We start from the raw sequence: 14,437 nt of genomic DNA, 5'->3' as shown, positions 1-14,437 counted from the left end.
ACACAGACGCACGCACACAGACACACACACACAGACCACGTGATCAGAGACCGTGGCTGTTTCCTGATTGGTCACAAAGAGGAAGTCAGACGGACACTTGAGATCATTTTATTTTCTTAAACCATCGTTGACGTGTGAAAGCTGCAGTTACATGGAGTCCACACAGTCCCGTCTGTGGGAGCGATACTGTACACGCTTCACTTCTACCTGTGTTTTTAAGGCTGCTTCAGGTTCATGGAAAATTACACATCAACACATTAACTTCTCTCAAGTCTTAACCTTGTTCTCACATCAGCCTCCACCTGATTTATAAAAAGTAGCACCTGACTGGAGGGAAAGGAGCGTGGGCGGGGTCTGTGAGGGGAGTCGAGCAGTGAGGATAACGGGATGTGCTCTGGAGGGAAAACTACGGAGGCCCTGAAAGGTCACAGTAACGTTCACGTTTCCTGTGAGCTGGATTATGATACAGCACCGTGCATCTCTGAGAACTGAGCAACCTGCAATCTCTCCTGTGCCCAGCAGAGGCAGCAGTGAGTGAGTCGCCATAGAATCGCACGTTAAACCTTTCCAGCCTGTTTTAAAGTTTGTGTTACAGGGGGCGTGGCCTCTTTGACTGAGGCTAACTGTACAAACAGCAAGTCCCGAATTTGTATGTCTCACTTTTTTATGTTTCCTAATGTGGACGAGGACAAACCAGTGCGATGAGCAGCGACCGTGTCAGCTGTTACAGGTCACACCTGCTGGGACTGAGACTTAGGCGATCGTTCCTGTGACCTTTCTGGGCCTCTTTAAATCGAACATGCGTGTAAACAAACAAAAAGCAGGCGACAGATGACTGAAAGCGTTCGAGCAGTTTCCCTGATGGCGGCGGGGGAGGGCGGGTAAATGCTGTGACTAATTCATTGAGTGGCCTCGGCAGGTTTCCTTATGCGTGTTCAGCCGTGACGCTCTCGTCCTCCTCATCTGATCTTCGTCCCACACAGGCTCTGACACTCCTCCTGCGTCAGGAAGCGGTTCTTGTTGCCGCCGCAGCCGCCGTACCAGAAGCGAGCGCACTCCTTCTGTGCGGCGTCAAAGAACCACATCATCGTGTAGTTGTCGCAGCTGCCCCGGTCCTGAGGGAGGATACAGGAATCTGGAGGACAACAGGAGACGGATATTAGAGCACTGCAGAGCGAGACGTGACCCGAAACATCTCAACATGCACGCTCGTCCTTGTTAGAACAACCGGGAAATAGCTCCTCCTCTTTCCTTCTCTCTCGCTGCCTTTTTTAACTTGTATTTATTGGCACAAACATCGTGTGTGCGCTCACACTGTTCAGCTGTCACCGCTGTCCATCGTACAGGCGGGTCTTACCTTTAGAGGCGAAGCTGGCAGGCAGAGTCTTCTCCACCACATTGGGATCTGCGAGCGAGGACAGAGTAAAGTCAGAGAGGCGATAGCTGTGCAGGCGAGCAGTGATGAGGGCTTCTCACAGGTCGGCGTGTTCTGTCACTGAGCAGGAAGTACTGGCACGTGAGAAGAAGAGCGTTGCTTTTACTGTGACCTTTGTCCCCCACGTACATACATGTGTATGCATGTCCGTGTGCAGACGGAGTCTGAGCGTGGACAGCAGTAGCAGAGGGCGTGTTATCAGCGCGACCACAGAGGACTTTAGTAGGAAGCAACACGCAGAGCATCCTGTTAGCTGTCCGCTGATAGCAGAGGTTAGTGGGTCCACAGACGTGGAGCGGTCAGCTTGTGTGCAGTCTGGACTTACGCTGGTTCCCACATGTCTGGAAACATTCATATTCCGTTCTAAAGCGGTTGGCGTTGCCACCGCAGCCGCCATACCAGAACCGAGAGCATGCACCGACGTTTTTGTCAAAGAACCAGGCTGTGGCGTATTTCTTACACTGGTTGCCGATATCAGCGGGCAGCTGACACCGGGCTGAAAGCAGAACACACACATTTACTACAAACAGGCAGCGGCTCCAGCACAGACTGACTGAACGCCTGCATTCCTTCTGATGACCAGCAGGGGGCGACTCAGGAGGAGGAAGCTTTGGGAGAAAGTCTCTTTTTTGAGGGAGGGATGCCAATTTTTCCCCACTGTGACCATACTGCCACGGCCCCAAGAAACACCTTCAAACATAAAGATACAGCGACGGAGCAGTCGGCTGCAACTCTGGGGTTCAGATTCTGAAACCAGAATTTATCCACCTGAGCCAGTGTTGTTGTTAGCAACCTTTATTCCATCATCAGCTCTGTCATCCATCATGGCTGACAAACGAGCACACCCTCCTACCCCGAGCTCCTGTACGTGATGATGCTCCGCCTCCTTGAGTTGCTTTTACTGCCTCTGAGAGAATGCAGGCTACGTCCGTCTTTTATGTACAGTCTGTGGCTGAGACCCGCTGCTCATGCAGTCGAACAAAGACACGAGGTTAAAGCATACATGACACGCGACATGCCCACCACATCTGTGCAGCTGCTGAAGGAGAGAACATCTGTACACACTTTAATGAAAAGAGTTTGTCTGAACCCTGCACACGACGTCCTCTATTGTATAGAATTCATTTACTGTGTATATGTTGTACTCGTATTACCGTGCATGTGACAAATAAAGAATGTTTTCCTGCTGAACCTCAGAGGTCAGAGGTCGTGTACCCCTGCCATTATGTAAGGCGTTGTCAGAGCGGCCCTTCACCTGCAGCAGTGTGTCTGCGCCGTGTGTGCGGCTACCTTTGGCGTGCGTGTCAGAGATGACTTTCTGGCCATTTCCTCTGATCAGAGCGTCGATGACGTCCAACTGCCCGGTCTGAATCTGTCCTCCGGTCTGCTCCTGGAAGTCCTCCTCCACCTCCTCTCCAAACACGTCCTCCAGCTGTGCCACGCCCTGACTGAACACAGCGACCACATGTGTGGACACACTATCACCATGTGAGAGCCTTTCAGCTTCCTAATGCACAACAACTCTTCTTGATTCTCCCAAAGTCAAACATCAACCAAGAATTAGAAATTTCAGGAGCTGCAAACTTTCGTTTTAGCTGAGGCCCACGTGATGGCGATGCGAGTGTGTGATTTACCCCGTTATGAATATCTGTCCTCCCTCCTGGCCGCCCAGCTGGTCACATGCTCGCCTCAGAGAGGGAGGAGGATACGAGGTGACTCCCTCTGAAACAATCACGGGACAAAAACAGTGATGGTGAGATATACTCTGCGGTGAAACGGGAAAGGAACTGATGGTTACCGTGAATGTTTAAAGCAAAGTCTGAAATGATAAATGATAATAACCCCTTCCTTCAGGTGTTCCAGAACACCAGTAATCTAATCTGACTGCTGCAGATGGGAAACATCTTACTGTTGAGGGCGGAGAGGAAGACCCTGATGAAGCGCTGGGCGTAGCCCTGCTCGTCGGCCTTCAGCCTGTCGAGTCTGATCAGGTGCTGCTGTATCGGCACGCTGGCCAGCTCCTCCACCTCCGTCCGGTTGTAACGATCACCCACCGTCACCACAAACAGCGCCACCCCCTCACACTTGGCCTTCTGGGAGATGTAGCGCAGCTTGGCCTGGTCTCTGTAGGCCGTCTTGGTGCCCACCACAGTCAGGACGGCCCTCTTGCTGCGCGACTGGCCGGCCTTCAGCAGCACCTCCCTCAGGGTGTAGTCCAGCATCTGTCCCAGCGCCAAAGAGCCGCCCTGCTGCTGCATGTTCTGCATCATGTACGTCTTCATGTCTCCAGCGTTCTGGTAGGTCTGCAGGCCGAACTCCACCTTGGTGCTCTGTTGGACCAGAGCTACTCGGGCCTGGCGGCCGGCTCGGCGGGGCTGTGGACTCACGGCCAGCTGCTCCACCACAGAGCTCAGCAGCTGCCGGGCACCGGCGTATTCATCGGCCTGGATCTCCCTGGAGCTGTCCAGCACCATGACCAGGTCCACATCCGCCTGCTGAGGCAGCACTGGTTCCTGGATGAAGGCGCACTCCTCTGCACGCCTGCAGGGGTCTGCAGAGACATCAGAAAGCGTGATGCTGATGACAGGAAGCTACAAAAGCTACAAGTGACCCGTCATGTTTGTGCACATCAGATCTCGGACTACTCGACAGGAACCAGGATGCTGTGGCACAGAAGCATTTAGAAAAGACGCCAGCATATTCTAATTATTGAACCTCATGGAAGGTCTAACAGTGTGCTCTGATATCAGCCAGCGTGCTGTTACCCATGGGTTCAAAGGTCAACAGGAAACACAGCACACACTGGCACTGTGCACTAGGGATGGGTACCGGTGTCCGGTGCCATGATGGCACCGGTTCTGACATAAACGGTAGTAACCAGACCGAAAAGCAGCGCACATTTCGGTGCTTTTTTTTCCTGAGCTGTGATACACTTCTAGCCAATCATTTTACGTTTCCGAGGATAGTAGGCGGGCCCAGGTACGTACGTTCTTTTAGAGCAGAGCTACAGATTAAAAATGCCCAAGGCGAAGCGGTCAAAGTCTGGCTGTACTTCACAGCAAAATATGCAAACTCAGCAGCAACAAATGCTTTAAGCTGATACTGTGATACTGTCAAAGGAGGCAACACCAAGAATCTGATGAAACACCTGGCGATGCATAGCGTTTTTTTTAAAAGCCGAGAAATGGACCGTATTTGATGGCAGCAGCAGCCGTTCTTCTCTGCGTGAGTAGCTTAATGTTGTTCGTGTGTAATTTACGTTGAGTAGGCTAACCACGTTATTACATTAATGCATGTAAGGTGAGCTAGCAAACATCATCATAGCTACATGCGGCTGTCTTCTTGTTTGATGGCAGATACTCCCTTCACCCTGGCCAAAAAGGCTAAAATGACCAAAGAAAAAGAGGGAAACAGCTAAACATGAGAGGTTTAGGACAAAGTTTGTTTTTTCCATTGTTTAAGCACTGCTTCCAGCCAAGAGTGATACCATATATGCCCCATAGCTGCAGAAAAGGCTAACATTGTTATCTTTTTACAAAAAAACAGCTGAACATGAGAGGTTTTTGGACCAATTTTGTGTTCTCCATTCTTTAAGCACCGGTTTGAGCACCGTTTGAGCACCGGCACCGTTTCAAAAGTACTGATTTGGCACCGGTATCAGATAAAACCTAAACGATACCCATCCCTGCTGTGCACACAGATCCATCAGATCATTCATTATGCATTTATTATCACTGACTCTCAACCCCGAGTACTGAAAACACGTTCTTTGGCAAAAAGACTGCAGTGGGCTCATTTTTCATGTACAAGGAGTCAGTATTAGTTTGACAGCGTTCTGCTCGCCTACGCTGTCAACCACGAAAAGTCAGAAGAGAGATCAGAGCAGAAAACGATGCTCACCGTAGCAGATGGCGCAGTTCCTGACCTTCCTGAGCCCAGTGGCCCGTTCTCCCAGCACCGTGAACACAAAGTTTCTCGAGTCATCAACCTGATGGGAAACATTGAACAAAGCGCTGAGTACAAGGTTACAATGAAATCTACTCATTAGACATCGTTGTTCAGACTCAAACGATCTTAAGTGATTGAATCTGAGCTTCCTTTGTTTGCAGAGACGCTCGCAGTGAAGCATCGGCTGTTTGTTCTGCAGAGCCGGATGTTGTCCTGATGTTTCCACGTGTGAAATGTGTTAGTTTGATCTTAGTGAAAGGAGAGCAGAGCGGCCCTGGAGGTGCACCATCAGTGGCTCATGCTTTACTTTCTCCTGGAGAGAGGAAAGTTGCAAAGTCAGCACCGGTCCCGGTCCATCACTTCTGCTCAACATATGTAGTACAGCGTCTTGGAAAACTCTTTATCCCCGTCCTAATGTCTTTGGTCTGCGGGAGTTTTCTCCTGGGATCGCTCCCACGGAGGCCATGTTGTTCTGGGTTCTTCTGTGACCTCCTGGTTGAATCGTTGATGCACTCTTGGAGTCTTTCGCTTGTCCAGTTGCTCCTGAGAAGGTTCAGCATGTTCCAGGTTTTCTCCATGTGTGGATTATGGCTCTCGCTGTGGAGTCTCACAGCCTTAGAAATGTCTCTGTGACCTTACTGGCTTTGTTTTCAGCTGCTTCTGTAGGTCTTGGTGTGATGTGATCTTTTAGCCTGCTTTACTTTGTCAGACAGCTTCTAACTAGGAACTAATTGTACTGATTCATAAAGGTGCAAACTACAGTCAAGATGGCGCCGGTGCACATGGCTTGCCGTCCTCGGCTGTATCTGTTTCGCTGCTTTTTACCCTCTTTACGCTCTTTTACGGACCTTGGCATTGTATTTTTGATCCTTTTAGTTGTATGCTCATCTAATGGCTGAGCACTGATTACAGGCAAACACTTTTAAATCTAAGACTCTCCCATTCCTCTCGGGCTGATCCTTGCTGGAATCTGGGCGACGCCACCGCGCCCCAACTGGACCCTCCGACCGGCTTCTTCCACCTACCTCTTCCTAACCAAGAAACGCTACAGGAAATGCGGTAGAAGGGGCGGCCGTCGCGTTCGCCTCAGGGTCTACTTTAAAGCCAGAGCACCGGCTACCCACATGCCAGCCTGGACATTTGATCTTCTTTCCCTCCTTCCAGGAGGTTAACTTAGGCACCTTCTCCTCTTCCCCTGCACCGGTCTGGTAGGGGTGGCGGCATAGCCTCGGTTTTTAAAATTCATATGCAGTTCGGCAGCTACCCTCACCTACCTACACTAGTTTTGAAGTCCAGTTATTGGGGATGACTGCATCCACGACCACACTCTGCGTGGTGGTTTACCGACCGCCTAAATATAGCAAATGTTTTATCACGGACTTTGCTGATCTCCTAGGCTCCGTTCTTTTTAAGTATGGTTGTGTTCTCATTGTGGGAGATTTTAACATACACACTTGCTGTAAGGATGACTCATTTGCTAAAGACTTCCTTGCTTTAACGGACTCTTTTAACCTGGCTCAGTGGGTTAATGACCCAACGCATGTTAAAGGACATACTTTGGACGTGTTTTTCACATGGTCTGGACATTTGTTTTGTGGTCTTTATGTGTGCAGAGGCAGAACGTACCCAACGGGACCTCACCTGTCATGTAACCTGTAAGCATTTCTGGGTGTACAGATGGGTAGGCCAGAAAAACAGTGAGTGGATGTCTGTACAGAGCAGGAGCGTCTCAGCAACATGAGACATCATTGGTCAAGGCCACAAACGCGATTCCAGGCAAAACTCCTGGGACTCCTCCTGCTCCACAGAAACTCTTCAAGTTTCCATGGTAGCCGCATGAGTCGCTGTGACATTAACAGATGTTTTTATACTCGATACGCTGACGTCATCATTTCTGGTGTCTCATACAGAAATTGGATTTTCCCTCCAAGAGTTCAGAGCCTTCAGGAAATCTAAATGGTGGCAGAGTTAGTATAAATGAGGCTTTATTTAAGAAGTTTGTTTGAAGTAAAGGAGCAGCACTTCAAGCACTATCGTCAGATGTCTCCTAAAGAGGAAACACATCTTCATCTTCCTCGTGATGTGGTTCTTTCCAGGTCTTCTGGCTCAGCTCCCTCTTCATGCCTACTGCTGACACCGCTCCACTTTCCTGCTGGATTTCGTAATCGGTTTTCCAGCTTCAGCAAGGATTGGGAAAACTGCTGCGATTCCTTTAGTCCTGTGCTAATGTGCAACCCGCACCCCGCTTCAGACCGAAGGCAAAACAGTCTGAAGAGACTGACTCAGTCAACATCTGGATGAAAAACATCTGCAGGTAGCTGCAGGTAAATGACACCTACCTGCATGGCTTGTTCAATATCGGGAGTGTTCCTCAGAGAGATGACCGCTGGAACAATGTTGAGGGCCCGGTACTCCATCATGGCCGTTACAATGTCGTTAGCGCCCTCTGTAGGCCCGCTAGAAAAGAAGACGACCACCTTCCTCATCATTATTCCTGCTCGGACTCGTTTGAAGATGTTCTGACCCACGAAGCGCATGGCGGCGCCCAGCTGCCGTTTGTTGGACGTCCTCTCCTGGGCGATGTTCCTCACGGCCTCTAGCAGCTGTGCCTTGCGCCGGTAGTCCTGGAAGCGGATCAGGTACTTGGTGTAGGTGTTGTATCCCACCACAGCGACACGCGCGCCGTGCGGGCAGTTACTCTCTGCGATACTGATGTCATTCAGCAGGGAGAGGAGGGCGGAGCGCTGCCTACCAAAGTCCCCCGGGGTCACGTCATCAGACATGTCGAGACCGAACACCAGCTCGGTGGGGTAGGCCGGGCACGCCGACTGATCTGACGGGCAAAGAGGAGCTTGTGTTAAACTTTCAGCAGCCACCCGTTCATCAGTCACCAGGCTGGTGTCACGTTTATATCGGATTATACGAATCTGTTTACATAAAGGATATTTTACAACTGTAGAGCTAAACGTTTTAATCACAGAAGTGTGAGTCGGGGTAAAGGTGAGCAGTCCCAGCAGCATCTATCAAAGGGAGGCTGTGAACGCCTCTCATGCTAACGTCCACACTGATGAACCTCAGCTCTGTTTGCTCATGCAAAGCTGCTCTCATACCATCGGAGACCAAACATCTGTGTAATTCTTAGATACAACCTGGTGCTCCTGTTTCTGCAGTGAAGCCATAAAAATAAAACTAGTTCATTAACCTGCTAGGACCTGGCGTCCACATATGGGGACGTCACATTTTGGGTTGTTTAGACAAAAATACTAAGCTTTGCTTTCACAGGAGCCATATTGTTGTTTCTCATTTTGCTCCTGTGCACATCATTGCTCAACTGTGACTTTATAGTTTCCTATCAAACACCATAAAGTCCCAATAGCAAAGAGAATTAAAAATGCATGCTATGAAAGAGTCTTAGGAGGTTAAATATACTTAATTACTTAATTATACTTAAATATACTTTCTAATGAAAGTGTTTGTTAGGGAAAACATTCTAAAACACTTCTTCAGTAAAGACTCAGAGAAGAGAAACACACAGAACTTCTTGCTAGCAAGGGCAGCCTCCAGAGACTCGCGCTAAGAAACTGCCCCGGTCTTTATTTATACTTCTGTGTGTGTGTGTGTGTGTGTGTGTGTGTGTGTGTGTGTGTGTGTGTGTGTGTGTGTGTGTGTGTGTGTGTGTGTGTGTGTGTCCTGCTGATCAAAGGGTCATATAACATGAAAGGACAAAAGGTACATCCTTGGTCACAAAGAGGGTAGTCTCCCCCACCCTAGATGGTTCACCCTAGATAACACAGCGAGGAAGTCCAGCAGTTCATCTAAACAAAAAGGCACTTAGACTAAAACAGACATAGCTATGTTAAAGCAATAAAACAAGGTGCAACCTCTCATGCTCCCAGGACGTGGGGGTGCATTCCTGGAGTGCACACCAAGCCTGCAGCCTGCTAGAGATCACACATCCTGTCACTACACAATTAATTATATGCCTCTAAGTATACATGGTTGCATATTTCCTAATACAAATAACTACACGCAGTATTCTACCATATGCAAACTTATATCACTAAAAGATTATACTGAATACTACTAAATACAATTTTCCATTGACAGTGTTTCAGGTCGAGGTCACACAGGAAATCTGCGTTTGGCTGATTGTTTCTTTGCTGTTAAACTGCTGCTTTCTTCCCTACGTTTGAAAGGAGAAAGATTTTTGGGTTGAGCAGAAACTGAGCTAAGAGGTGGCTGTGGTGGATACTGGGCACCAGTACAGCTGCCCAGCAGGTTTCTAAGTAGTGCAAAAAACCCAACACAAGCTGCAGCCTGACACCAAGCACGCCACGTGTGATTGGACCTGCATCACTCTTTGTGCAAAGTTTGTATAATTAAAAAAAATACATCTGCGAATGAGTCAAAGATGCTCAAAGACCACTGTAGTGGTGCAGAGAGAGAGACGTGTGTTTCCAGTACAGAGACCTGTGGGGTGCTGAGCTTATCAGGGGTGGAAATATTCACAGCTGTCCCACATGGCAGCATTTTAAATTTCTCTTTGATATTTGGGCTGATTGGGACCTGATGAATGTAAAAACAAAGAATTACCAGATTGTGTTCTCATTGTGGGAGATTTTAACATACACACTTGCTGTAAGGATGACTCATTTGCTAAAGACTTCCTTGCTTTAACGGACTCTTTTAACCTGGCTCAGTGGGTTAATGACCCAACCCATGTTAAAGGACATACTTTGGACGTTTTTTTCACATGGTCTGGGGTGGTGGTCCCCATCTTTAAGAAGGGGGACCGGAGGGTGTGTTCCAACTACAGGGGGATCACACTCCTCAGCCTCCCTGGGAAAGTCTATGCCAGGGTGCTGGAAAGGAGAGTTCGTCCGCTAGTCGAACCTCGGATACAGGAGGAACAATGCGGTTTTTGTCCTGGTCGCGGAACACTGGACCAGCTCTTTATCCTCTCCAGGATACTTGAGGGTGCATGGGAGTTTGCCCAACCAGTCTACATGTGTTTTGTGGACTTGGAGAAGGCATTCGACCGTGTCCCTCGGGGTGTCCTGTGGGAGGTGTTGCGGGAATATGGGGTGTCTGGCCCATTGCTACGGGCCATTCGATCCCTATACAACCGTTGCAAGAGCTTGGTTCGCATTGCCGGCAATAAGTCGGACTCGTTCCCGGTGGGTGATGGGCTCCGCCAGGGCTGCCCTTTGTCTCCGGTTCTGTTCATAATTTTTATGGACAGGATTTCTAGGCGCAGCCAAGTGGCGGAGGGCTTTCGCTTTGGTGGCCTCAGACTCTCATCTCTGATTTCTGCGGATGATGTGGTTCTGTTGGCTTCATCGGGTGAGGGCCTCCAGCTCGCACTGGAACGGTTCGCAGCCGAGTGTGAAGCAGCGGGAATGAGGATCAGCACCTCCAAATCTGAGGCCATGGTTCTCATCCAGAAAAGGGTGGAGTGCCCACTCCGGGTTGGGGATGAGTTCCTGCCACAAGTGGAGGAGTTCAAGTATCTCGGGGTCTTGTTCGCGAGTGATGGGAGAAGGGAGCCGGAGATCGACAGACGGATTGGGGCTGCAGCTGCAGTAATGCGGACGTTGCACCGGTCCATCGTGGTGAAGTGGGAGCTGAGTGTAAAAGCGAAGCTCTCAATTTACCGGTCGATCTACGTCCCTACCCTCACCTATGGCCACGAGCTGTGGGTAGTGACCGAAAGAACGAGATCGCGGATACAAGCGGCAGAACTGAGCTTCCTCCGAAGGGTGGCTGGCCTCTCCCTTAGAGATAGGGTGAGAAGTTCGGCCATCCGGGAGGGGCTCAGAGTAGAGCAGCTGCTGCTCCACATCGAAAGGAGCCAGCTGAGGTGGTTCGGGCATCTGACAAGGATGCACCCTGGGCGCCTCCTGGGTGAGGTGTTCCAGGCATGTCCCACCGGGAGGAGGCCCCGGGGCAGACCCAGGACACGCTGGAGAGATTATATCTCTCGGCTGGCCTGGGAACACCTTGGTGTTCCCCCGGATAAGCTGGAGGAGGTGGCTGGGGAGAGGGAGGTCTGGGCCTCTTTGCTTAGGCTGCTGCCCCCGCGACCCGGCCTCGGATAAAGCGGATGAAGATGGATGGATGGATGGTCTGGACATTTGTTTTGTGGTCTTTATGTGTGCAGAGGCAGAACGTACCCAACGGGACCTCACCTGTCATGTAACCTGTAAGCATTTCTGGGTGTACAGATGGGTAGGCCAGAAAAACAGTGAGTGGATGTCTGTACAGAGCAGGAGCGTCTCAGCAACATGAGACATCATTGGTCAAGGCCACAAACGCGATTCCAGGCAAAACTCCTGGGACTCCTCCTGCTCCACAGAAACTCTTCAAGTTTCCGTGGTAGCCGCATGAGTCGCTGTGACATTAACAGATGTTTTTATACTCGATACGCTGACGTCATCATTTCTGGTGTCTCATACAGAAATTGGATTTTTCCTCCATTTTTTTTTTCTGAGACAAATAAGAGCCACATGTGAGGACGTTAGTTTTAAATTTTGATAGAACAGTGGCAGTATAACGTCCTCGTAACTGGATATCAGGCCCTTGTAGAGTAAAATTAATTATTTTCGTCTAGACATCCCAAAATGCGATGTCCACATATGTGGACGCAGGTCCGAGGAGGTTAAGAAAACCTTTTTCACCATCCTGACACTAACGACAGCAATAAATGAGGAAAAATCCTGAGGAGAAGAATCACAACAACAACACTGTGCTGAATCAAATGCTGAAGCTTCAGAGAGTGCAGCTGTGTCCATCTTTGATCCAGTCTGTGGACGTGGCTGCTGAGCTGTACTCACCACGATACCTGACTGTTAGAGTGGAGACACGTACCAGCAGAGCAAGCTGGAGGGAAAACAAACAGCATTTAGAGACGTGCAGGTTTCATTTCCTGAGATGATGTGAGGATGTCAGGAAGTCTTACCACAGTTGTCCCTGATGTAGGTGATCAGCTGACAGTCCTGAGTCAAAAGGAAAGACCTGTGATTACATCCTGTACTAATGTTTCCTTAATGTGGGTGAGGTGGGTTTAAGGTGGACTTACAGTCATGTCTTTGCCTCCAGGAGAACCTCGGGGGCCCTGTGAACAGTGTGATATCTGACTAACATGACAGAAGAATGTTCCTCACATTTGATCAAACAAACGAAGATCTCGACACCTTTTGCCTCATTCACCCCTTCGTGTAAAGTCTTTTATCAAACATTCGCGCTCCGATGGAAGCACTTGGGGTTAGGATCTTGCACACGGATATTTGGCCTGCAGAGCGGAGCAGACGAGGACTGAACCGCCAACGTTTGGTTAGTAGGTGCCCTGAGCTACAGCCACCCCAAACGCTGCGTGAAGCTCAGAGATCTTTAAAAACCACACAAAGGATTTTCCAGTAATTTTAAACAAGACAGCGAGAAAACTGAGCTCTGTAAAGGACAGAAATACCTCTGCACCTGTTTAAACTAACCTTTAGAGTTAAGTTTGGGTAAAAAATACATTTTCCTTTATCGTTGTAAGAGAGGACGAAATAGATTTAGAGGAAAACTAAAAAGTTTTCTTATAAATTAATCCACATCCAGTGATCTTTCTGGCTCCAGGCGCTCAGTTTGTGCAGCATGAAGTCGGCAGCTTCCTAAAGCTTTTCCACACTCACCCTGTGTCCCGGATATCCCGGTTCTCCGGGGACTCCTGACTCTCCTGGCAAACCCGCGTTACCCTACGTGACGGGATCACAAACAAACGTCACTGACGGACTCAAAGACCGAGCTTGATTCAGTTATCTGAGCAGTGGACTCTCACCCCTCGGCCGCGGTTCCCTTTGGGCCCTGGATATCCTTTCGGTCCCTGCAGCCCCTCCTCGCCCTGCAGAGAAAGAAACACGGCTCGTGAGGTAACGCATCTCCAAATTCAAACACAAGCCCTCAAGTCAACTTCCTGACCACACTCATCCCAAGAATAAACAAGAGCGTTCTTATCTCCGGCCTCCAAAAGCTTCTGGACAAACACCAGCGAGTAAAACTGAAAATGTGCTTATTTATTAAGGCGGCCTGTCTCATAAATCCTCGAAAAGGATCCAGTCGACTTTACCACAAAGCTGTGAGAGCTCAGTGATGCTCTGCTGTCAACCTTTTGTGTATGAATGTGTGAAAGCTGCAGGCAGCACGGCGAGGTGTTTATGAGCCACCAGTGTAGGCAGGCTTGTATTAGTTTTACAGGAGCAGTAAGAGTTTAAAGGGTCCTGGGCTGCAGCCACGCAGCACCAGCAGAGGCTCCAGCAGGCGGTCCGGCCCACACACTCCCACCTCAACACGTCCAACAGCAGAAATAAATGTTTATTTGACCACAAACATTAAAGTTTCTTGGCTACTAACAGAGAAACAGTCCTAATTGGATCCTGCACAGGTGGGCGTGGCTTACATCAGCCTGTGCAATGACTCGATCCACTGAAGAGCTCCTAAACAGTGTTTCTGTGTTACCGTCTGTGAGTATTTGAAGTTTCAGTGCAGCTTTGATACGTTTGCAGTGAAATCTCTGAACAGGTCCATTCTGATTGGTCCGCGCCACGAACACCCGCTGTCGTCCCGAAGCAGCGCGAGCGAGCAGCACCTGCTGTTTGCATCCGTTTGAATGATGTGAGAGAGCAAGAGGCCGATTTCACTGCGTCACTCTCAGAGCGAACAGCAGAATCACACATCAGCTTTACACCTGCAGGAGTTTCTGCTCAGCTTCGACGTGCATCGCAGCAAACACGCAGATTATTTCGTGTTCGCAGCATTTTCGTGGAGCTCTGTCAGCTCCTGAACTCGGTGGACTTAAAAACTCTCGTTGGACTTCTGTTAGCCTGAAAACGCTCCGATGTTTGGATCCTAACTCGTTTCTGATCCGTTCCCAGCAGGCCGCCTTCATTTCCTGTCTGCGTGTTTACTGCGATTTAATGCCAGGATGGATTCAACCTGATCTGCTGTGAACTCACCCGAAGACCAGGGTAACCAGGGAAACCGGGATCGCCCTGCAAGACACGGCAAGAACGT

General features: G+C 49.5%; 1 protein-coding gene across 1 annotated transcript in view; it reads right to left on the bottom strand.

Moving 5' to 3' along the window:
- Positions 1-92: 92 nt before the first annotated feature.
- LOC112433873 (collagen alpha-6(VI) chain-like) overlaps positions 93-14,437 on the bottom strand; it is a 71,560-nt gene continuing 57,215 nt past the window's right edge. Inside the window, exons 30-43 of the mRNA XM_076887624.1 lie at positions 14,380-14,415; positions 13,206-13,268; positions 13,060-13,122; positions 12,462-12,497; positions 12,342-12,378; positions 12,251-12,262; positions 7,723-8,216; positions 5,336-5,423; positions 3,345-3,986; positions 3,070-3,157; positions 2,726-2,883; positions 1,761-1,931; positions 1,358-1,405; positions 93-1,135 (exon numbers count right to left, since the gene is read on the bottom strand). Coding sequence (XP_076743739.1) covers positions 960-1,135; positions 1,358-1,405; positions 1,761-1,931; positions 2,726-2,883; positions 3,070-3,157; positions 3,345-3,986; positions 5,336-5,423; positions 7,723-8,216; positions 12,251-12,262; positions 12,342-12,378; positions 12,462-12,497; positions 13,060-13,122; positions 13,206-13,268; positions 14,380-14,415 — 2,112 coding nt within the window. The 3' untranslated portion in view covers positions 93-959. The remainder of the gene's footprint in view (positions 1,136-1,357; positions 1,406-1,760; positions 1,932-2,725; positions 2,884-3,069; positions 3,158-3,344; positions 3,987-5,335; positions 5,424-7,722; positions 8,217-12,250; positions 12,263-12,341; positions 12,379-12,461; positions 12,498-13,059; positions 13,123-13,205; positions 13,269-14,379; positions 14,416-14,437) is intronic.

This window comes from Maylandia zebra, linkage group LG1, assembly GCF_041146795.1.
Source record: "Maylandia zebra isolate NMK-2024a linkage group LG1, Mzebra_GT3a, whole genome shotgun sequence".
Taxonomy (NCBI): Eukaryota; Metazoa; Chordata; class Actinopteri; order Cichliformes; family Cichlidae; genus Maylandia; species Maylandia zebra.
Note: the sequence above shows the minus strand (reverse complement) of the source record. Positions and strands in the feature narration are given on the sequence as shown.